The 24,300-nt window shown below is 42.0% G+C and overlaps 3 protein-coding genes across 7 annotated transcripts in view; 2 read left to right on the plus strand and 1 right to left on the minus strand.

Annotated features, from left to right (window-relative positions):
• Positions 1–24,300, plus strand: part of proza (protein Z, vitamin K-dependent plasma glycoprotein a) — a 72,215-nt gene that overhangs the window by 40,867 nt on the left and 7,048 nt on the right. The gene's annotated exons all lie outside the window — the stretch shown is intronic.
• On the minus strand, positions 431–21,948 carry sun1b (Sad1 and UNC84 domain containing 1b). Of its 5 annotated transcripts, none has more exons than XM_084037432.1 (23): positions 19,393–19,629; positions 16,866–16,963; positions 10,691–10,885; positions 10,074–10,321; positions 9,046–9,309; positions 8,773–8,907; positions 8,409–8,540; positions 7,664–7,747; positions 6,789–6,899; positions 6,532–6,651; positions 6,319–6,412; positions 5,691–5,749; positions 4,991–5,187; positions 4,624–4,899; positions 4,437–4,529; positions 3,891–3,985; positions 3,648–3,792; positions 3,228–3,554; positions 3,027–3,111; positions 2,797–2,912; positions 2,505–2,672; positions 2,331–2,423; positions 431–2,237 (listed from the first exon to the last, which is right to left on the minus strand). In XM_084037432.1, exons 2-23 carry the CDS (start codon positions 16,946–16,948, stop codon positions 2,121–2,123), a joined length of 3,237 nt encoding a protein of 1,078 aa, XP_083893558.1. In that variant the 5' UTR covers positions 16,949–16,963; positions 19,393–19,629; the 3' UTR covers positions 431–2,120. The 5 variants fall into 5 exon arrangements, with proteins under 5 accessions (XP_083893558.1, XP_083893557.1, XP_083893560.1 ...); XM_084037431.1 differs by lacking the exon at positions 19,393–19,629 and adding an exon at positions 17,401–17,621; XM_084037434.1 differs by lacking the exons at positions 16,866–16,963; positions 19,393–19,629 and adding an exon at positions 21,845–21,948.
• Positions 22,686–23,780, plus strand: LOC311030899 (uncharacterized protein). Its single transcript, XM_084036934.1, has 5 exons — positions 22,686–22,844; positions 22,935–22,970; positions 23,104–23,256; positions 23,342–23,460; positions 23,562–23,780. The coding sequence occupies exons 1-5, from the start codon at positions 22,775–22,777 to the stop codon at positions 23,688–23,690; spliced, it is 507 nt and encodes a 168-aa protein (XP_083893060.1). The 5' UTR covers positions 22,686–22,774; the 3' UTR covers positions 23,691–23,780.

A 24,300-nucleotide genomic window follows, 5' to 3' on the forward strand; every position in this document is an offset into this window, starting at 1 on the left:
AACGGTAACTGGCGCTTCCATGCTCGTACTATGATACGAAATATTGTAACACACCACGACACGTTACTATATGTATAATATACACAGCCTACCTGAATGTTGAAACTCAAAACAACGGCATTTCTCCTTTAATTCCGTTGTTTTCGTATTCTCCACTAGAGGGCAGCAAATAACATTTAATGTCAGCGTTTCTATATGGACAATGGACATATCTCAGTAAACTCTTAATACGATGTAATTATAAGGCTAATTTTGCTCATTTACCAGGAAAAGGTTTAGTCTAAATGGAGCATTAACCAAAAAAAGAGTATCCTGCATTTAAAATAAAAGTATTTTCTCTACAATAATTAAAGAGCAAAAAGATTCAGTTTGCCGAAGTGAGCATAATAAGCTTATTATTTGGCATGATGATATTATGTGGAGAAGTTCATCAAAATTAAAGTCTTTATTGGAATATATTCCAAAGCAGTTATGTCATCTCATGACTGAACAAAAATAGCCATTTATCTTAAAAAAAGTCCCAAGATGGTTCCAAAATGCACTGAACAGCTTTTGACAAAATATACATTGCAGTAACTCATATATTGCAGTCACTATTTGACCTGTTAATAAATAAGATTGTGAACAAAACATTTTTTGTACATAATATTTTAGACCAAAATTGATGACTACACACATCCTCAATTTTTAAAAACAAATTGTGTAGACCTGTGCAACAAACATTTCTCTTAACAAACCGTTGCAGTGCACCTCGGACATCAACAACCCCCCCAAAACAAAACAGAAGAAAAAAAAGCAATACACCACAATGAGTTACAGTAGAAATAATGGTAGTAATACAATAATAATTATGACAATGACAGGATGATTTTTTTTTATAAAGCAACACTGGTAAAAGCAGATATTATAAAGGACCAACTATCAACAATGAAATATACAGGTTACATTCCTTCAGGGTTTCAGAATCGAGGGAGCCCGTGTGAGGAGGACGTTTACGACTGAGCTAGAGAGACAGAGTGCCCTCTTTATAAAAACAGAAAAGAAAAATCACACTCTTGCCTACAGGAGCAGATACATTATTTAGCGTTCAACAGTGTGATGTTGAAAGCTAAAGAACAGTCGTTATTTAGCTTTCAAGATCAGTCAGCCAGGCACAGGACCTAACCCTTTAGAGGACAGACTTGTAAATGCATCCAAGTCAAGGAGTGTGGTTTGGGAGTAGTCGCATGCTAGATTTAATCCTGGAGTCCATCCATAACCATAAACATATTTTGTCTAATGTACATAGTAAAGAGTCTCCTAATACACAAATAGAGCTCAGGTCAGTTGGATATAGTGTTGCTGTGAAGTTAAAGGATGATTTGCATCAAGCCTCCACTTGAGGAAACATTCAGAACGTGTCCATAGGCAGCTTGTTCAGTTTCAAAAGAAAAGGTTATGGCTATGTGGACGCATGATGCCGAGCCTTGAATGTAGTGAACCTTGAATGTCCAGTATAAACCCGCTGCGGGTGTGCAGTCCTGCCCGAACAGCTTAGTGAAAGTCATGACAGAGATGTGACGGCAACGAAAGGGAGTGACTGGACTGCGTAGTAGGCAAAAGATGCAGTGGCTTCGATCCTGAAAATAGTAGACTGACAGGAAATCAAAGTTAAATACAGATGATTAAGAACAAATTAAAATCAGACTGAGATGCAGTGTGTGAGGGAATGGTGGAGATGACTCTGTAATCCCCCCGTTTCAATTGTCCACCTTCCTGCAAGGAGTGGGAGGTGCCAAGAGTGGTGGAGCCTGCCGCCCCTCGGGGGGGCGATTCAGTGCAAGAGGCCTTTTTAACGAAAAAGCGATCGGGACTTTTAGCTTCTGCTGTGGTTCTATCCTTCTTCTGCGATCATTTACAGTCTCCGTACAGACTTTCCTGTGATTCCTTCAAAAATTACAAAACACATGTCCATGATTCCATCTGGGCACATTTCTTTAACAATCCACAATTTCAGCGTCTTCACGTCTTTCATACAAAAACGTCCACAGAGTACTTCCCGTTCGTTTTTAAGAAGCTGGCGAGAGCTATGTACAGATAGGGGGATGTGTCATATATGAGCATGTATGGTAGTGGTTGGTTCATTGAGGCCGAGGTTCTCCGTGGACTCTGAAGCGGTACATGCAGGTGTATTCTGGATGACCCCAGTTAGACAACACCCGCACCTCGATGATCTGGAAAGCCCCGTCATTCTTCTCCTGAAAGAGAAGAGGGGGAATGTTCAGAAGATGGTGGCAGCCAATGACCTGAATTTTCGTCTCTTACAGGTAAGAAAGTGCATCTCAAGTTACCATGACAGGAAAGGTTTGTAGTGCCTCCCCATCATCCTCGTATATATACTGCCCCAGCAGCTTCCCTTCTTCCTGGTACTCATCATCTAGACCCTGTACACAAACAAACATCACTGAAAACAGGCATTCAGGACTGTGTCCAGTTGTAACTCTTTCTGTTATTATGTTTCTTACAAAAACAGTGAAGTTGCGTGGGGCGCTGGTGATGTTTCCAGTTGGAGACAGGGCCTTGGGGATGTGCTCCATGCAGAAGGACGTGGGCAGGATCCTCAGGGACAACCGGATCACCAGATAACCCTGAGAGCCTTTGAACGCCCAGCAGTTACCGGGGTACACATCGGGCTGAGGACGGGAAGTGAGAGGTCGGTCAGACGTGTAACATTATGAACCTAATCTTTCAGTAACTAACTTTAGATAGTCAGTAAAACGGGCATTTCTTTCATGGAAGTCTCCCGGTGAGGCTCACCTGGATAACAACGCGTGGCGACTGGGAGAAGTACCAGAGTGGCAGGCCGAACAGACTCATGAGGGCCGTCTTGGTCTCATACGTCTCAGAGCAGCGAGTGCTGAGGATGCTGCCACCTAAACACACATGGAAGGAGCGGTAAACTTCTATTGATATACTTTATAGTGATTGTGGAGTTTATAATGACTGGATGGACAGGTACTGATATCGATGTGAGGCTTTCTTCTTACCTCCAGACTCCAGGGCGTAGTCCACCAGGCCTGTTCGATCCTGGGAGTATAGCCTCAAAGCATTTTGGACAATTAGCTTCACTTGCTGTAGAGACCACAACACAAGAGTTGAAGATTAAATAAGAGGCTCAAACACACATTTTAAATGACCTAAGCCTTGACAGCGAAGGTGACATTAACAGTGCACTTGTAGTTCATTACCTCTTCTGTCAGTCCCTCAGCAGCAGCAGTGTGCTGGACAGTCCCGGCTACAGTCTGAACGATGGTCTTGGCTTGCGACTCGGCCTCACCCAGGGTTTGGACCCGGTTAAGTTCCAGCTGCAGGGACACGTTTCTCAGGATGCTCAGCTCCAGTGAGGACAGGGAGGCCTGCAGGTCGGGTGTGGTCATGTAGCGCTGGGACAGCCAGAGGATCAGAGACTCGGGCACCTCTCCCTGCTCCTCTCCCGACCCACCGCTGCCAAAGAACAGGGCCTGCAGCTCCTTCCGCACCTGGGAGGTAACCTGGGAGGACACCTGGGCTGATATCTGGGAAAAAGGATACACAGAAATCTAATAAGCACTGCAGCACAGTCAGGGCAGGTTAAAGCCCAAACAGGAGTGAATATTTGTGTTACTTACAGTCTCCTGCAGTGTGTGCAGCTGCTCACACTTGCCCTTGCATCCAACAACACCCTGCAGGTCCTGTCTTATTTTACCCAGCTCCAGCTCAAGTCTCTGCACCTCCCCTAGCAGAGCATCATGGTCCTCCTGATTCACACCCACACTGAATGAGAAGAGAGAAGAAGACAGAATCTGCATGTGAGCTGCCATAATCTTGGAGAAATGGATTTGAAGGTTGAGATTTTTTCCGGGTTTTCGTACCTGACAGGTGTTTCTGGTTCTGCTGCTGTAGTGACGACCTCCTTCTCTCTTTCCTGCTTCTCGTGCTCATACTGCTGCTGCTTCTGTTGCAACTCCTACAGCAAATATCACGTATCAGTAAGGATGACTGAAAACAGCACAGAAAATACAAACTACAACAACAATCTGATTTTCCCAGGAACACACATTAGATATTTTATACTTCTCTGTATACAGACAACCAGGTCTGCCTTCATATCTGTTATTGTAAATTCATTTGTATTTTTAGCAGTGTCTCTGGTTATGGTGTCCCATTATCTCAAGCTATTGTAATAAATATATTTGAAGTTGGTTAATAATTAGACTTAAGGCTTTGTATGAATGCCTGCGTTGTCTGTTGCTTGTTAATGTTTACCTTTTGACCTCTACCCTTACATTCTGTACTGATTCAACATTGGGCTCCAAGCACAGTAACTGACAATTATACATTTAACACACAGGCAGAAGTGTGTGCTTAGCCTCTAAATTAACAAATGTAAAAAAAGACTTTGAATCAGCTGAAAGTACCTCAGTCTTGGCAGCCAGAGCATTGAGTAACAATCCTAAATCAGCCAGTCGTGTTGCCTGACCCTCTTGCTGCTGTTTCTGCTCCGCTGCACTCTGCAAGGGAGAAAGAGAAAAAAAGTGAGATACACGTAAAGCTTATAATCAAAACATCATTCTTGTAACTCGACATGTATCCTCGTGTCTTTACCTGTGCTCTGTGTGCGTTCTCCTGCTCCATCGCTCCCCGGAACACACTATGTCTCTCCTCCAGCAGGGAGGACACCCACAGGCCCAGACTCTCCCTGTCGGTCCGAGTGTGGAGTTGCTCCCTCAGGGAGCTGTAGAGACCCAAAACATCCCCGTGGTGCTGCTCCTGCTTCTGGTCACCCTGCTGGACTCGCTCCCACAACAAGGTGATTTGGCGCTCAAGTCGCTCCAAACGCTCCAAGTCCACACTAGAGGCCGCCACAGGAGGAAGGAACGGCTGAGGAAGAGAAGGTTGGCATTGATATAGAAAGAAATCTGTAAAATCTCTGTGCAATTAAGTACTCTGCTATTTAAAAAAACAAACTTACTGGTGCCTTTGAGACAGGAGTGGCTGGGGTCAGCTCCACTGGAGCTTCTGGTGCAGGGACAGAGGCAGGAAGTGGAGCAGAAGCTGGCACCAAGCCAGACAGGAGGGTGATGGGAGACGCAGAACGCCACTCGTTAAGGTTTATGGCTGGGAGGTAGGCGAGCAGGGCGGCAGTGGACGGACCCCACAACCAAAAAGCTGCATATAGAAAATACATTATGAAGGTCAAACCACCACAGCTGCTGGTTGGTCACTCATAACCCCACAACAACCTCATTGAAACCCTTCAGAAATCTATTTTAAATCCTGCTCACATAAAGTAACGCATGTTAATTATATACAAACTTATTTAATATAAAAGTAAAGTGTTGGAGAAAGCACATACAGCATTCATATTTAAAAACTGACTTAAAAGAAGGGGATAAGTATGTAAATTATGGAGTAATTTTAAATTACAATTAAAAATGTATGTGTTTGTGTTTCGCTGCTTTGTAAGTATGTGTGGGCAGTGCTGAACAGACTGGAGTAACTCACTAGGAGCCCAGGGAGGCTGACCTGAATCTAGTTCTGGATTTGCAGCATTCTCTGGGGATGCATGCTGTTAAGGACACCTACTGCCTCACAACACTGTATTCTCTGTATGTGCTCACTAAATGGGTTAAACCTGCAACAAAGGATGAGAGCACTTCTTATAAACTCACCAAGGAGGAGCAGAAGGGGCAAAAGGAGCAGCAGGAGCCTCCAGAGTTTGGGAAGGCATCTGAAACACAGAGTCACACAATGGTCAGATAAACACAACTGACCGAAGAACATAATATTAATTAAAAAAAATGAATCAAATGGTCAAACTTTAACCAAGCTTTGCTCATCAAGACAAGATATGCTGAATTATTACACAAAATGCAGAATTCCAAGACACAAGATAATAACTCTTGAATAAAGTTCAACATTCACTCTCTTTGACTGCTAGATGCTTCACCAGCTAGTTGACAACTGTGTTGGTTTGCTGTCGAGCAGATGGTGTACTGTGGCTTTTTAAGAGCCGTTTTGCTGAAAACAACAATATGAGAGTGAAGCCAAAAAGTAAAGTAATGACAGGGCAGCTAAACAATGAGCTGAAACTCACTATAAAGGCCTGTAAAGCTGAGGGGAGCCGCAGATTCGGGTGAAAATTCTCAGTAGGTTCATCCCCACAAATGACCCCATTCTCATCGTCATTTGATAATTAATAGACAAATATTAATAATACTCACTGTAACAGAACAGATGAGATGAAGAATTTAGATCTTAGATTTGACTTTTTTTAAATAAAGGGGGAAGTGCTCTTACCGCGTCAGAAAGAAGACGTTGAGGAGAGACATCAGAGAAACCAGCGCGTACCACCCTGTTGCAAGAAACCACAGTAGTCCCCTGCCTGCCTTCACTGGGCAAAAAAAAACAAAAAAAAACACACAGTAAGAATGAGAACATAATCGCACCAACCTTTGTTGGAGAGCAGGGAAGACGCAAAGTCTAAGAAGATGAGACAAAAGTGCCACCAACCTGGAGCTGCCAAGAGCATCCAGAACACCGACAGCAGCCTCTGCACCGCCGTCCCGCCTCCTGATACCACCGCTTTGCCTGCTCTCACCACACAGTAACCCGGCTGGATGAGAATGTGACCTGGAAGACAAACGGTATTCTGATTAATTGCGGCAGAAGTGGCCTGTACCTACAAATATAGACGCATCAGAATTAAGCATATCATTGTAACAGTATCTTTACAGGCCGTCATCAACATAAATGAGATGCTGCTTAACCTGTGTAAGCTAGGACGCCCCACAGCGCCCCCACCAGGCGTCGAGGCCTGGAGGACTGTGTGAGGAGGAAGGTGTGCTTCTCTGAATGCTGCTTCCCTTTACAGTCATCGCCTGTGTGCACCGAAATGATGGATGGCAGGCAAACAGAAGACAATAAAAAAAAAAAGGATGTGTGAATGAACGACATTAAGATGGCATACAAGCAAAAATAACTTAAAGTGATAAAGCAAACCCAAGCAAAAGAAATCAAAATATAAAATGAATAAGTTACATTAAATCATATGTTTATAATAAAAACAAAATACAAGTGGGCCACTTGCATGCATGTTGCACAATATGCAATATATTGTATGTGATGACACACAAACAGCTAAACAAATGTCTGGGGTCGGGGATTTCTTCTTTTCTGTGATCCAGAATGCTGATTATTGTCAGCTGAGAGAAGCTGCATTGCTTTTGTCTTATATTTCTTTATTTTTTAATTTTATATAAACATTTTTTTGATTTCTTCACAACTTGGCATCTTTCGTCACGTATGTTTTTATACTATTTGTGTTAAATAAAAACTAAAACTAGACTAAAGATAAGCAGGTTGTCAAGATTATTTATGTCTGGAATGGTCATCATTTATTTCAAGTTTTGGTGTCAAATTGATCCCTTGAAACAGGTTTGAAGGACTTGATTGAAAGGGAGAAGTATTTGCAGGTCACAGCAGTCAACAGGCTGCTGGCTGGTTAAAGCAGTTCACACAACCTCTGCTAACTGGTCCAGACACAGGTCACGCATATAATTAACTCTGTCAATCATGGCTACCGCAAGAAACCATACCAAGTATAGTGACAAAGAGAAAGTGTGTGTGTGTGGTTTGTGCTTACACAGAGAACCATTGAGACCCAGATGTGACGCATCTTCAGTCACCAGATCCTTCACATTCATGCTTCCACAGAAACTTGAGTGAGCTGCAACATACACACAAGATAGCATTTACATAACAAAAACTACGTGTGCGAAAATTGTGAAGGCTGTGTGAAGAACAAGAGTAAATGTGCACGTCACCAATGTGACGGCAGAGGAGCTTGACGTCGTCGTGAGGAAAAAAATGAGAATAGAAGTGCATGGAAACAGTTAAAGAGGATACCCGTTTACAACCGCTAGGAACAAGAATAAAGAGTTGATCAAGTTCTTCTGCAGCTGTGGAAGAAGCTGCTTAAATCAGCAGTGTACTAGAAATAAACCTTGTATCGGAAACTTGAACATTGTTATCAATGTCGGGGTGTCATGAAAGTGCAAATCTCATATGAACTAAAAAGTGCAACTTGTCATGTGATAGTTCTGCACACATTTAGGCAATGGAGTTTTGGGGAGGAATGTTCAGTTTTGTTTCTAGTACACTGCCTCATTCATAGATAGAAAGCAACAATGTGAAAGTGAAGGCAGGATGGACGGGAAAAGAAACAGATTACAAAAGGAAAAAGAAAGTCAATTCACCTACATATTTATCATAATATGAGACTTCTTTCTCCTTAAACAAAAAAGTAAGATCTTAGGAAGGAGAAAAATGGCAACAAGAAAGTTTAATCATAGAAGAGCAGCAGAAGAGGTCAGGTCTATGGCTGGTACCTTCATGTCCTTCATAGCCATTAGCCCTGTAGCCCATCATCCTGTGGAGAGTGGTCTGCTTAAACAGCCATAGATGGGACAAACTGGAGGACACGGCTTGTCTCATCGAGTCCGAAAATGACACAAGGACACCTGGTGACAGAGCCGCCCAGTACAGTTAGTCAAAAATACACAGTCAAAATATAAAGTCATGCAAATACAAATGGTTTATATGGTGGAAAGGTTTCCTGAAGACACCCTAAGAGAAGAAAGACAGGATGCTATGGAAAGCCAGATGGGAAGAAAGGTAATAAAGTTAAATGTGAAATAGATCAGAGAATAATGTGTAATGGATGAAGAGCAAAGAACATTTCTTGCTATATACCTTTTCCTGGAGGGCTCTTGGCCCTTGAACCCAGCCAGAGGACATTGTTGAAGAGCAGGGTGACTAAGGACACTATGTGGGCCAGGGCTCGTTTGCTGTAGCGCACACACGTGTTAGACACAGACATCAGGACACCTGGAGAGAAACGCCACTAGCATTTAAATTCTCATTATCACAATATACTGGCGACTTCTCCTTAAAGCTCCAATACTTTCATTTAGAATGAGAAATGTGACGGAAAACAGCTTCATGTCCAACTCAACAGCTTCTCACCAGTCTTGTTCCTTCGACTCCTGTCTCTGGAGTATATGCTTGTGAAAGGTGACGAAGAGGAGGAGAGGGCATCTGAGGAAGCTTCTGCAGCTTGAAATGATGACGTTAATGATGACGAAGACTGCATGATAGGGGAGTCCGTCGGCTGAGAGTGAAAAGAGCAGTCTTTGCAGATGTAACCATTGGCGACCGAGGTGTGGGACTTTGATGCACTGGCGGCTCCGTTGACATTTGATGATCTATGGTCATTGCTGGAGTTCCTCCCTGAGAGAGACGACAGCATGTACACAGATGAATGAGACATCGACTCAAAAAGGCACACAGGGAAACTGTCAAATTCATAAAGAAATTATTAAGCATGTATTCTGTTGCTTTATTTGTTACAGTAAATGTTTGCATTGTGGGAGCAGTATGATCTTTTATTCAGATGAAAGTTGTGCGTCATAGTAGCATTCATAAGCTTCAGTAAAGTTATGCAAGTATTACTGGAAAAAATCGAATTAAAGTATAAAAGAATTCCCTATGTAGTAATATGGGCTGTCAGTGTTACATTAATACATTATACTTTATTATTAGTATATTGATACAGTAACATGTATGCTTAATGTTGTAGCTGGCTGCTGAAGAGCTCATTTTACTCACTTTTAAAAACTGTGGATGGTTTAATTTACTATAGAACAATGCATTGTAATTCATATGCTCATTATATGCTTTTAAACTAAAAAAGTACAATAGTTCCCTCTGAAATGTAGTAGAAGTAGTATAAATTTGAATATTTACGTAACGAACAAGTGACACAGAAATGTATTTAAATACAGTATCACTGGTACGTCAGACCTTTAAGATAATATCAATGACAACCGAGAATAACTAACTCAATTAATAAAAGCTTTAAAATAAGGACATTTCCGCTTATTCAGAGGGAAACTTATGTTGTATATCCTGCATAAAGGATTTCAATCATAAAATGCTTCTAAATTGCAAAAGCATGATGGCAAATTTGTGAAGGAATCCACACAACAACTGACCCCAGTGTCCATCTGCAGATGTATAGGTGGTGGATGTAGTGACGGTGCGTTGTCTCAGATGGGACTGGTCCAGCATGGAGGTGAGCAGAGAGCCATCAGACGCTGTGTTACTTTCATGAATGACGCTGCTGCTGCTCATTGGGGTATTAGCTGCTGAGAAGGAGAGGGTTTGCCTCGGCGTGGCGGCTTGGCTCAGGGATAACGACAGGGAGCTGGAACTGGACTGCTGCTTTTTGCTCCGCAGCGTCCTGGGAGAGCAGACACAGGAAACATGAAGAAGTGTGACTTTTCTTAAATGTATACCACCAGAAAGACATAATACTGTAGGATCCTTCCCAATAACCACACTTACAGCAAGAGCACACTCATGACCTGTCTGGTAGCCATGTCAGTAAAAATGCTAACACTACACTTAACATACAACTTTTTCTTACACTGTTTCGGAGTAGTACTCAGATTATACCACGTTTCACTGTGGTCTACTGTGCAAAATCAATGCAACTATAGGCTGCTTCAGGACCAAGATTAATAAATAAACATGAAGAAGTTTTGTGTTTATCCCTCAATATCAAAAAAATAGATTCTTAAACGACAGTAGTATCCATTGTTAGTCTCACCGTGTCTCTCTCCTGGTGCTGGTGTGGCTGCTGCTGTTGCTGTGGTTCTGGGAGTAATCAGCCAGGCTCTCGTTGCCATAGTGACCAGCGCCGGTCTGCAGACGCAGGCTCCGCCGTGACATCCTGGGCGACTCGTACACGGCAGCAATTTGGTGCTCCTTCTCAAAATCTAACGCTGCTGTGGAGTAGCTGGAGCTGAGAGAGACAGGAGCGAAGAGTGGAGCAGAAAGAGTGGGGAAGAAAAGAGAGAGAAAAAAGAAGTTTGATGAAAGGAGCTACAGTTTCATTTCATGACAACAAACAGGCCTCAGGGACGTCATCCTCAAATCAATACTTCACAGGGATATCCTGCACTTTCCCTGCTGTGTGGCATCTTCAGAGAGTTCAGATACTGTTGTTCCCTGCAGCTGGCCTAACAGGAAGTGACTCACTCACAAGGGACGAGACAACAAGACAAACAAAATAGACGTTTCTGAAAGTAAATAGGAAAAAAAATAACCACACAAAATTCCCCAAAAATCACTTATTCTACTTCACCCACTGCAATCCAAAGCCAACCATAAGTGGAAACACACCATGAATGTTGTAAATTTTGACTTTGCCATGCGTTGCGCAGCTGTGAGTCATAGGGCCACACCTACCTGGCAAGCAGTAAGCAAGCAGAGTTCAGGCCAACAGTCAGACATGACTAGCAGGCAACAGGGCAACAGTTGAGAAATTCAGTGTAAGCATGGTAAAAAACTATTTATATAATCCCTCCTAACTGGTGCAAACAAACAAAATGATAAAAAAAACACCATAAGAATCGATCTTAATATTTAATATTGATTTCTGCTAATAATAAACTGAAATTACATGACTACACTGCAGGTTGTTTACACTCCTCATATGTGGCTCAACTAGGTCAGGCAGAATTACTCCACAGACATGCAGGGGAGGGTGGATGGAAAGGAGGGGCAAAGCACTATCGGTCACTGGAGGACAGAGCATCAACTTCCTGTTAGATGCTTAAAAAGGAGGGACCGTCACTGTACAAACAAAAGCAGTTTGGGTTGAAGGCACAAGCACAGAGTCCCTGTCAGTGGTCCTTGCAACTACACTGAGCAATATCAGCAGTATGGACGACGCGTATATGTACACGTACAGTGCATTTTTGCTCTCTGGCCCTCCCCCTGGGTCTAAACCCTGAGGATTAAACACCGAGAGCCAATTATGTGCTTTCATCCTCACTCTGCCTCCAGCTCCAACTGGCTTTTCTCTGAACACATGACCAGGGCAGCACCTTTCCCTCAATATGCTGTTGATCTGAAATTGACCAGAGCTGGCCAATGCGGTTTCAATTGTCTGTCTGTGTGCTCCAGTACCTCAAGGGTTGTGTGTGTGTGTGTGTGTGTGTGTGTGTGTGTGTGTGTGTGTGTGTGTGTGTGTGTGTGTGTGTGTGTGTGTGTGTGACCACATCTAAAATTGTTTATGATACCAGAACATAATGGTTTAGGTTTTAGTGATAATGTAACTAAATGGGCACCTGCGTCATTGTTGCCCTGTGCAAGGCATGGTGTCGATGTAATGCATCCTCCTGCTCTACCTCATAAAAAAAGTAAAATTTATTTGAAGGACACAAGCACCAACAAACCTATCCGGATTGCACAAAATTAGAGTTAATTTCCCTGTGGAGCTGGTGATCACACCATCCTTGAACAAACTAAAACAATGTTTAACACTAAGCTACTAGTCCGATCCCAGCCCGTGTCATCAGAAGGTGTAAACAATGTTTAATGAGTATGCAAACTACTTTCAGTTGTTCTGGCTGGGCATCCAAATTCATTTGTGTGCTGCTCTCTCCCAGGCGGCTCTCACGGCCCACATCAGTGACTAAAATAGAGACGGACACTGTGCTTTCAGAAGACACAGGAAGAAGAGACAGACAGACAGTATGGAGAAAGAAAATACAGCCATCTTGACATTCAGCTTCCTGGAATCTCTCCTTACATAACACTAAAGCTTTGATACCCCTCCCACACTCAGTGGGCACAGCCAGCTTTTTTACCACACACAACTACATGGAGCATCAGATCAGATAGGATTTTACATTTTAGGAGCTTATGTTTTGCTGTTAAGCAAAAGGATCAAGGTTGGTGGGAACTAGTAAGATTTCACTGTGCTTCATGACAAACCAAGATAGTACAGATAGCATATACAAGCAATTTCAAATTGTGCTCTGGCAAATTATGATGGGAATTTTACAATTTTCTGACATTTTCTGAATCAAACTTTTAACCTGTTGATTGCTCTATAAGAAAATAAATGAAGTTAGCTCTACAAACAGGTAATAAATGCCATTTATAGAATATGATATCTACCTTCAGACAATTGTATATTACTTCAAGGTGCACACTCATCATTGTATTGTGACAGCCTCAGGGCAGGGTGATTGTATCTCAGCAAATCCACCCTGGTGTAAACACAACAAGATGAATGCGTTTGCATGATTAAGAAAGTGTCTGCCCGTGGGATGGAAGCGCCATTACTTCAGCGTCTGCCCTTTACCTGCTCATCAGGTTTTTATACCCTGGAGACAATTGTGTATGGCAGTGTTGGGATTCACAGCAGCAGCCGAAAAAAGGCCACACTGGTTTTCTTTCAGATCTGGTCACTTCTGGTGGGTCAACACAATTAGTATCATATTTGGTTTGCCTGCATGCAAAAAAATGTAATCTCCAAATCAAAAGAATTCCACAGGGAACAAAACACGACTTTCTGCTAATTCTACAAACAAACATAGAAACTGATCTTATAATAGGACCTAACCAGCAGCTTTGGGATTAAAGTAAAGTCTAGTGTAGTGAGTTCAAATAGTAACACACTTACAGCCCAATACCCTTCACAACACCCCTTTAAGATTATAGAGACCACGTGGGTTGTAAATCTCAACTTTGAACCTGCAAGTTTGGTAATAAAGCCCTTTCAAATGCACTCCAGAAAGCTTGCACCCTCACGGAAAAAAATATTTTATGTTGTTCCCAATGAAACTATTAGAGCATAAACTGCCACCCAAATCTACAGAAAACATTTGTTAGTAAGCCAAAAGTAAGAGATTCCTGTCCTACCATGTGACAGATTCCAAAATGAACACAACATGTTTTTACTTGTCAGACATCAGATCTTTAAATCAGATATATAACATTTTCTACCCGTGAGTCTTTAACTGCCATCTCATAAAATGTTATTCGTTTAGTTTTCTCTATAGCTACGTAAATATGTGTTCCTCCCCCATCTCCAATACACAGCACAGATTATATGTCGAAAGTGCAAGCACAAGTAGAGTCTAAATATTCATGTTCACAGCCAACACCACATTTTTAGAGCCTTGGATGCTGTAATTCAGCTAAAATAAACAGACTATATTATCACCCATTCCCAACAAATCATTTAAATATCCTCCCTAACAGTGGGACCATGCTGTGTTTACTAATGCTATACTGCACTCATCCCCTCCCTGAAATTCAGTTGTGAGAGAAATCTGGGGAAATAACCCAATCGGAGCAGAAACGGCACGCTTTGCCTTCCTGTTTCCTCAAACCATTACAGAAAGTCTTCTCCCCTGAGGTGCTGAGGCCTATATTTACCAGAGGCCAGGAACTGGGAGTCCGGGACAGTGAAGTGCCTTCAAATTTCCATCCAACCACCTCTGGTTAGTTAGGATTTGACACGGTGATTAGGATCGTCCCAGCCTACCCCCACTTTTCTCTCCCTCCCTCACACACACACTCTGTTCCGTTTCCATGTTGCCATGGAGACCACTCTAAACAGCTTCCTGGCTCCAGAGAGAGACTGATCAGTAGCAGAAGCTGGACATGACAGATGCTGTGACACAAAAAAGATCACAAACAGAAATGTTTCAGACGTCGTAAATACCTCCACACATGCTTTATGAATGCAAGGAGACACGTTGGGCTTTTAAAACGTGTCAGTGATCCGTTCATCTGAGTAGTAGTAACAGTATGAATTAAGGGAATATTTATAGAGTAACTATGGCATAGGTTAGCTTCAGTTGCAGTCATTTGCTTGGCACTCGACCAGTGGTGCGTGAACTGAAATACACCCAGACCAGATGTCAGAACAACTGTGACTGCAGTATGAACAAGGTCTGTCCAACTGGCATCCCTCAACCTGCACAAAAGTCAAAGCCCCAACTGTTTCATATGCTCTCTCATGGATTTATGTAAAATGTGTTAAAGAAATAATAATAGCCTTTTTTAAAACCTTTTACATGAATTATCTGCTGCTGTTGTTGTTGCGGTTGCCAGGGAGACACATACTGTTCAACGGTCACTTCTGGGGGGAATAAAACACTCCAGCCAGAGGACCCCGGCCCCACTGACCCACTTGCACAATCATAAATTATGAAAGATCTGGGTGAGTCCACACACAGCACACACACACCTGCTTTCAGTGAGGAGATATGTTCAGTGCAGCTGTATCGATACAGTACTTCACTATATTAAGGTTTCCGGTTCGTGTAAATTTACCCCTCTAATATACTGTCAAAATGAAGACAACTGCCTTATAAATATGACATGTTTGTCAAATTTAAACTTATTATTTTAAATTGAAAAAAACTCAGATTAAATAATTTCTAAATGTATCAGTATAATCTGAAGACATGTGAATTCAAAGTTGGCCTCTAGTTTTTTGCCCCCAAATATCTTCAAAAAACATTTTCATATCTTCTATATGACACAGTTACTGATCAAACAAGATAATACTCATACTAAAATCACTGAATCAGTCCAGTGAAGTGGAGATTGAGAGCAACTGTGAGGAAGTGAGAGAGCACAGAAACCTCCCAATGCAATAATAATGTTGGGTTATGAATCTATTAATGAAAGAAAGTGTCATCACAATATGAATTCAACCAACACAAGGTTGGTGGTCCGAGTTGTAATGGTCTCTCCCTAGTATGTGGATAAAAGTGCACGTGATTGGCTGGCCTCCTCTCTTTCTCTTAGACCATTCAATGGCACAAAACTTGTCGCTGGCCTTTTGAGTTTTGACAACAGATGGGCCAACGGTTTCTGTCACCTGACTCCGTCAGTCTCTGCACTACTCTCTTGTATTCACTGTGGGCCACCGACACACACTAAAGTCTGTCACACTCTCTGATGGGTCCATATAATTGAGCTTTGAACAGGCGGCAACATACAGTATTTGCTGTCTGGCTGCTCTGCTATTTACTTAGAGACTGAGACAAAGAAATGTAACCAACTACCGTAAGTTAGCCGATTTAAACATTTGTTTCTCGAGAGCTAAGAATCATTAGTTGTTCAGCTCCAGTACACGCAGGCTAATAAATACCACAGTTCTCTCTACTAGCTAGTCAAGAAGCGTAAACTATTAGTCTAATCCTGGGATCAAGGCAACGGTTGTGACTGTGCGGTTCATTAATAGCTTCTCAGCTGACTGCATTCAAAGGAACACGATTAGCTTGTTCTAGCCTTACAGTCTACCTGGCAAATGCCAGTGGGGGTGTCAAACAAGCTTTTGTACATTCACCTTGCTTTACCGCAGTCCTACCAGTTTTCACATTACTTGAACGCCGTAATGAAGGCACTCACACCCTCACTAAAATGCCCCAAAAAGTCATAAGCATAACCGTTAATTTCCCAAATTCTTAAAGTGAGTTAAGCATGTGGTATGGTGTAATTAAATTTCATGACCTACAAGCCCGTTCTCTGTTCTGACAGCACCAAAGACAACAGCATTCCTCCACATTCACAGTTCTGGTGAAGTGTCGACCACACCTACAGTATGATAAGGAGCCCAGGAAACAATGAATGGATGAGCGGCAAGACGGAAGCGCTTGTTGTTACACGAGTGGTATGTGTACTGGGTATCCAAAACTGACTTTGCTGCCTCCAACTTCTCTAAAGGTGAAAAAGTTGAAATCGACAACTTCAATCTAGATTATAGTAAAAGTATGCATGGAAAGAACTCTGCAGTCCGTCTTAACTGAACCCCCCACCAGCAAACAAACAAACAATCACACTCAAACTGAATCATGAGACTGGGTTCATTCTCTGAGCTCAAAATGACAGGGAGGGTTTAACGCAAATGCCACAGGCATGACTGTTTGATGCTGCAGCCAGCATACTGCAGCACAGCATGGAGGTCTCACCTGAGGGAGTAGGTATAGCCGGTGTTCTCTGGAGCACACTGTGGCGGCGTATAAGTGTGCAGTTGGGAAAAATCCATGTTCATTCTTCTTTGTTTAGACTGCAAGAATCAGGATGCAAGGGAAAGGACTCTTTAAGCCAAAGCTGGCATGGTGTGGGGGGATTACAACAAGCACAAACTAACTACCATACACACTCACAGAGAGAACGCATGCATTGCCTTGTTCAGCCTGTCTCTTGCAGACAAATAAGTTCCGCTAATGAGCTCAAGTTATGCCTCTATGTAATTGTATTTTTTAAACCGATTCAGAACTGCATACGGTAAATACAATACAGATAAACTCCCTGCCTCATCCAAAATGATTTCCTGTGCTATTCAATGGGCTGCTCTCCAAGAGAACACAACCAACGGTCACTGCTACGCTGTACAACCGTGTCAGAAAGTCCAGCAAGCCCTAATGAGAGCCACTGGACATTCCTTTTCCTCAGGAACACAACAACACTACTGTGGTTCTAAGTGGAAGAGAGTTGGCCGACCTCTTCCTGCATGTTGGCTCTGGCTGGTTGTTGACCGAGCTGTAATGAATGACCCGTCTCTTCTCCTCCGGTCGGTAAATGACGGGAATGGCTGGTAGAGACAGGACAGAGAGAATGACGATCCTCCCTCCTGTTATATTAAGTAGACTCCGCGCTGGGACAGCTACTCCTGCAGCGACTGCTTGGGTAAGCTCCACACAGAGAAAGAGCAGTATTATGAAACCAAGTACAACAGCAAGAGGCGGGGCTGAGATTTAGGCAATGGGCGGGAAACGACAGCTCTGAGGGTTGATCTTCAAATAGGAACTTGCATCATGGGAAAACGCTGTGAAAATACTGTTACCATAATACACCCAGCTACCAGCGTATTGGTGCGCCGAGCTTAAAGAGTCTAATAATAATAATAATAGTTAAGGATAAATCCTACCTTCATAAGTTTTGGTTGAAACTGTTAGGTGTTGATTTATGGTAATTTTTTAGGCTGCTATAGTCTGCTGTTATTTTATCAGACCTTCCTCTCTCCTCTTCTATTCTTTGAGAAATAAACAGTTTTGTGGAAATTCTGAATGAATTATGACAAGGAGCCCCAACTAGACACTGATTTATACACTAGAGGTCCCCAGCCAAAACAGATCCACTGGGCTAAATGATAGATATAATGCAATAGAATTTATCAGCACTAAATTTCAAAGCAGTATCATGACTTTCAACTTTTCAACAAAAACTCGACATTGTAACCTTGATGAAGGTAGGATTTACTGCACGACTCTTACTGTATTCATTTTAGCTAGGTGCATCTTATAAACTAGCAATTATGCGTCTATTGTGAGCCAATTCAGGCAGTGAAGTAAAATGTAGGTGTCTCTCATCAGTTTAAAACGTTTCAACCCTTGCTCTATATACATAAATAATACAATAACTACGACTGTTTGATTCAGCATTTCTGGTCACAACAAGCTGCACATGGCTGCAAAGATCACTCTATGCATGTATCCTGTGCAGGAAGGGCTGCACTCCAATTTGGGATAATCCAGAAACGGAGCAGCGAAGAAAACAGATGGCTTTTCCTAAAATCCGCCACCAAAATCTCAACCCATAATCTTAATCATGTTTCCAATCCGCATCAAAGTCTCCAACTCCAAAAGACGGATAAACACAAACAAATATCCAAAAGCCTTAGTCTGACTGGTTTAATTTAGCTGGGATTAGTTTTATTCTAACTCGTCAACTGGTGCGACCAATGCCAGGCTGAATGTGGGCACTCCAAAATTATCAACCAGCTGGCTTCAACCGGGGGACAACTGCAGTACAGAGAATAGGGAGTAAGGTATAAGGCTGGAGTGCTCATTAAAAAGCCATTTATGTTATATTTCAGAAATATAGCGTGTAATCCTTGAGCTCATAACTCGGGAGACAGGTTCAACAATAACAGAGCATGCATTCATCCTACAAACGCACACACACACATGCGACACAGTGCTGCGTGTCTCCTCGCACGTTTGTTTTGCTGCCTCCTTTACGCAAACCACCTGCGACGAAGAGGGCAAACTACCAGTCCCGTGACAAGGCCAGCTACTCCCAGACAGGAGCCGTTTAAAAACACATATTCAGTTTAATAATAACTCAACGTAGTGTCCGGCCGAATGACATATAAGCCCCGTTACGCTCTCACATTGCCCGGTGCTAAATTTAGACGCCATGTATTTTGACAACGCCGAAGCACTGGCTTACAAGCTCGGGCAAAGACGTGCTATTCCCATTTCTTATCATAGCGGCTCATGTCACATTTCTCAGTAGAAACACGCACTCTTAATGACGGACAACACATTTAAATGTCTGATTATGTCGAAGGTGTGCAAAATCGCCAAAGAAAATAAGGCCTGAGATTGCGTTTGTTGTGCGTAAAGGAGATCAGCAAGGACAACATGAATGTGGATAAAAGGAGATCATTCACAACAGAACACTGCAGCTGGATTATGTATGTCAACTTGCCCGCGTGGTTAGAGTCCATGTATGTTATGATTCTTTAAGAGCGTAATCCAAAAGGGAAAGGATCCACACATTACTGCCGCGGAAGATGCGCAAACTTCCGCGAGCATCCCGACGCCCGGAAACGCAAACGTGATTTATTACTGCGGACCCGACGATCCTAAACGTTATTCTCCCGGTTAAAAAAAACACACGCAAAAAACACAAAAGTTTGCAAGTAGCCTGAGAGTGTTATGCTAGTGCACAACAAGCAGATTTCCAAAATGGCTTCCCGGGCGTAACAAAGCCAGAAGGATCGCTGTTGAGTTGATCCTCCCACTCCCGGGCCCTCTATTGTCGGCCAGGGCGCACACTTTAAATCCATTGGAGGAAAGCAGCACTGCTGCAACGGCATGCACCGGACTGCTGCCGCTGGAGCTCCGTGCCGAGAGGGATCACACTATTGTTTACGTTTAACCTCCGGAGGATCACATCTGCCACCAGAACCAACCTTAAAACACATCTCTGACGCCATGAATAATCGATGGAATACATACAGGATATCCCACCACATTTAATTGCAGGAACATATTCAGGATTTCTTTTTTTCAATCCTGTGGTCAAAGTTAACCATTGTTAAATTATATTTTCTGTTTGAAAAAAAAATAAATAATAATTTAAAGTGTAATTTGACCGGTGAACCTGTGCATTAATGTAAATATAAATGAAGTTACTATTCGTTCAGTAAAGATGAAATAACACAATGAAAGATGTTGGAACAATGCTAAAAAATAAATTAAAAAAAAGGTAAATTAAGAGACAATATAATGAGAAATCTTCTGCTTATATGTCTCAACCCAAGGTTTCTTAACGTTTTTTCACTTAAGGGTGTATACCTTAAAATAAATCAAATGGTCCATTTCATTCTGCATCAGGAGTGAAGCTGAATTAGTATTGCTAAAGAAAGACAACCGCATATGTCCATGCATTTCCATAAATCAACCTGAAAATGTATACATTCCATAAAAATGACTGGTGAAAATCCAAGACGAACACAAATAACCTATTGTTTTTGTGTTGTGTGTGTGTGTGATTAGACCTCAGCAGACATTGTGTACTAACAGGAATGATACAGTTGTAAATTGTCGTGAAAACAAACTAATAGCAGACCTCCAGACGTCCACATAATACAATTATTATTATAATTATTATTATTAGATTTTGCTACAAGAAAGATAATTCTAGCGGTTTTGTAGTTTTACTCAAGGTGAATTTTGAATGCAGAAGTTTTCATCATCTTTTCAACATCTCTGCAGTCGCAGTTCGACATTTTCCACAGAGATGTATAAAATATTTGACATCATCCCTAAATGAATCTACAAAATAATGAGAACAAATAAGTATTGTTGGGCGAGGCGCCATCTGCTGGACAGCAGTCTGTAAACATGTAGATGGACTTGGGATCCAAGGTGACTGAGAACAAGCACAAGGCAGGTTATCCTTCTGCCAAAGTCTCAACATCAGGATTGTGCACACCCTGTTTCAGCCTAGATAAGACCGCTATCAACACTTCTTACTGCACCTGGTCACATTTTGCAGTAGGCTATATGCAAGTCAGCATGCTTTTCTGGCAATTCTGACCCACAATCCTCAGCACGGTATGTGGAAGGGTTTCAAAGTTCAAGGTGTTTCGTCATGAATACTGTGTATTGCATGCGACAGTATGTACTTTGTAATGCAATAGTAGAATAGAACTATGAGATAGCACAAACAAAAAAGAGACTGCTCAAGGAAATGACCTCAACATTAGTTAATTAAAGAGTAAATGTAGCTAGTTGCTTTCCACGAATTGCATTCTTGAAGCCATGACTCCAGTGTGTCTGGAGCAGGCTAGGACCAGGGGAAACCTCTTCTAACAAGAAGCGTTTTGTTACTGCAAGATAAGCCGCTAGCTACACAGAATGCAGGAGTCTCGCGGATTAAAACGAAGACGGAAGTGAGCAGAAATGAAGCCCACGTAGCTTCGCATGGATGCTAGCCTTTTCTCCTGATGTGAAGTTCAAGGAAAGGGCCCTAAACTGTCAGGAGGACGTGTAACTGGGCATGTAAATTATGCTCAGACGGTGACATGTCCAATGAATTCGAAGACTAACTGTCCAGCCGCCGCACAATAAGTTAGCATAACTTAGCCTCCTGCTAACGGACTGGTCACTGGTCAGTGGTCAGGGGAAAACAAACGCTGTCAGTTTCCCTGCTTCTTTATCTCCTCCATGTGCCAGTGTTTATCAGCAAAAACATCAGCAGATACAAACAGTTAAAGAACGTGTGTTCCCAAAAAGACACCCGAGCACAGAGACAATTTAAGGATGCTATCAGCAAAAACTACACAAGTTGTAGCCTCGCCTGACAGCTCAGTAGCACGTGTAATTAACTCAACACAATTATCAACACGGAAGTCAGACTAAACGTTACTCACGTGCTGACTCTGTCATCGGTCACCGTCAAAAAAAAGTGTTAGTCCCTGACGGTAGTTACATCCAGTTTGAGTTTGAGTTACACATTTGCACCCCTGAGAGGAGGACCTTATTCTAACGTTCGCCTTTCCCGCACACGCTCATATTTTCCGTTGCAACAGAGCGTCACGTGCGTCAATCCTTATATGGAAATAATGACCATATATGGGATCTGTCAAAACTCCTTCAAAACCTGCTTGAAACTAGCTTTCGACATACAAACAGCACCACTCAGTGGCCGCTGACAAAAACAACAATTAATTAGTGAATTAATTAAAACTACTGCTACTGCTGCTGCTATTACCATAACCACCACAAGTAGGTTAGCCTACTACTACTAAAAGTACTACTACTTACAATAATGATCATGATAATAATAATAATAATAATAATAATAATAATAATAATAATAATAGCAACAATAATAATAACAATAACAATAACAATAATAATATATAATATCATATAAATATGATTGATTCTCAGTTCAGTTGGGTCAAAATACCTCTATGTATCTGTGAAGGGACTCGCAGCATAAGCTCAAATAAATAAAGCACTGAAGAAAAATGATTGCCTAGCTTATTTAAAACTGGTAGCTAAGAATATCTAAATGCTAGAAAAAGACCTCCCATATTGTGAATTCCAAAGTACTGTGGTAAAATGTGAGTTCACAGCACTTTGAGCCTCCTGTTGAGACCAGCTGGATTTGTGAACAGTCAGAGGAAACCTGAAAAACTGGACACCTGTCATTTGTGGAATGATGGTGATATGATCCCATTGTCCTTGAGATCACGTGAACCCATTATGCGAAAGGGTAGATGATTTTGCCTGAGCGCAGTTGTCTGCTCTGAGTGTGTAGAGAGCGTTGAGTTGTGCGTGTTTGGTCACTGATAATGAAAATCCTGATTTTTCTAATATGTATGTGCTACCATCTTCCTGTGGAGCCTAAAGACATGGACCGCTGTAAGTAACGCTACCATTCTGTTGGCTTCACAATACTATTTGCAGTTTGGGCCAGTGTTGGTTTCGGTTGACTGTTTTCCTTTTGAACAGACGCCTATTGTGAGAGCTGTCTGACAGCGGCACAAGGTATGGCGGATAATATTCAGTGCAAGCAACAATAGTTTAAAATGATACAATGTGAATTATCACCATTACTTGTTTTGACTATCATCTTTAAGGTAAAGAAAATAAATAAAATCATATGCATACTGCCTTCCAGAGATCGAGAAAGCCATGAAGGAAGCCCCAGAGGAGAGCAGACAGACAGTAGTTGAGAACCTCATTAGTGGGGGGGTGTGTGAGAAACTGTTGTCCCACAAACATGAACATGTCTCGAAGGACAAAATGACATCCTCGTGCATGCACTTGTTAGGTAAGAACAGGAGGAAATAACAATATATTTGTATATATTTTGACACTCTCATGAATCAATAAGTCATTTTTGAATCCCCATCCAGACTCTCATCACGACCAGTTCCATGTAGCTTTGGTGAATAAAGAACCGAAGCATCTGGATGTAGTCCTGTGTTATGAGCAGTCCATGGCATGTGTAGGGGTGAAACGCCAGTCCTTTGAGGTAGGCTATGGGTTTAATTGTGAAACATTTAAACATTAATATCTATGTAATTAGAATAAATGTCTCATATGGGAATTGATATGATTTGTCTTTTTTGACAGAGTTCCAAAACCACCTTCTCAGAGAGTGACATTGAAGCTCTACTCCAAGACAATATGGAACACGTGCGCATCGCTCAATCTATACATGCAGGTGCAGGTTCACCTGTGCACGCAAAAGATGAGTTGTAAAGACAGCAACGTCATTTTGCCTCCTGCTGAATGTATCCGATGGCTTGTTGTCATAATACTGGGTTTTTTGAGTGAAAATAAAGAAATAAAGACATAAATGAAAAGTATTGTCCTGAGCTGTATTTCATACCCAGTGTGGCTTCAGACCCACTATAATTTATAAATGGGGCACAGATATGGAGTGTTTATTATGCATGTAATAGAAAAGTATGACTGGTATCACTTCTGGTACCTATAACCTCCCCAGGACTCCAGATCACCAGGGGCCAACAGGAGCCAGACTGGGGTTGGTGCTTTATGTGGCAGTTATAGGATATTTATAAAAGAAAGAAAATTAATAAAATAAAGAAATAGTAGAAAATCTTGGGGCCCTGTTGAGGAGGTGACCATACAGTGCATGTCAAAGATATGATTAGTTACCATTATTTCACCTTTTGCTATGCAAGTTCCAATAGATACACCATACACAAGGCACAGAGTGTAAAGAACGGAGTTAATAATTATGTTGTGACCCCGTGATCAACAATAGTATATCCTTCTTAGTCGATCACAAATCGACTGATTAGACATGAAAATTATGAGGTGATTGTTCGACAAAGTTCTCGTTCCA

The sequence above is a fragment of the Eutrigla gurnardus genome (genome assembly GCF_963514095.1).
Source record: "Eutrigla gurnardus genome assembly, chromosome: 20".
NCBI lineage: Eukaryota > Metazoa > Chordata > Actinopteri > Perciformes > Triglidae > Eutrigla > Eutrigla gurnardus.

Excerpts from the sequence above, each read along its gene's own strand:
- sun1b (XM_084037431.1), bottom strand. Across the intron at positions 8,908-9,045 it reads GAGTCGAAGGAACAAGACTG|GTGTCCTGATGTCTGTGTCT; the intron begins GTGAGAAGCTGT and ends GTTTCTCTCCAG. Across the intron at positions 6,652-6,788 it reads GGGCGTCCTAGCTTACACAG|GTCACATTCTCATCCAGCCG; the intron begins GTTAAGCAGCAT and ends TTTGTCTTCCAG.
- LOC311030899 (XM_084036934.1), top strand. The coding sequence starts at position 22,775 with ATGAAAATCCTGATTTTTCTAATATGTATGTGCTACCATCTTCCTGTG. Across the intron at positions 22,845-22,934 it reads GCCTAAAGACATGGACCGCT|ACGCCTATTGTGAGAGCTGT; the intron begins GTAAGTAACGCT and ends CCTTTTGAACAG. Across the intron at positions 23,461-23,561 it reads TGAAACGCCAGTCCTTTGAG|AGTTCCAAAACCACCTTCTC; the intron begins GTAGGCTATGGG and ends CTTTTTTGACAG.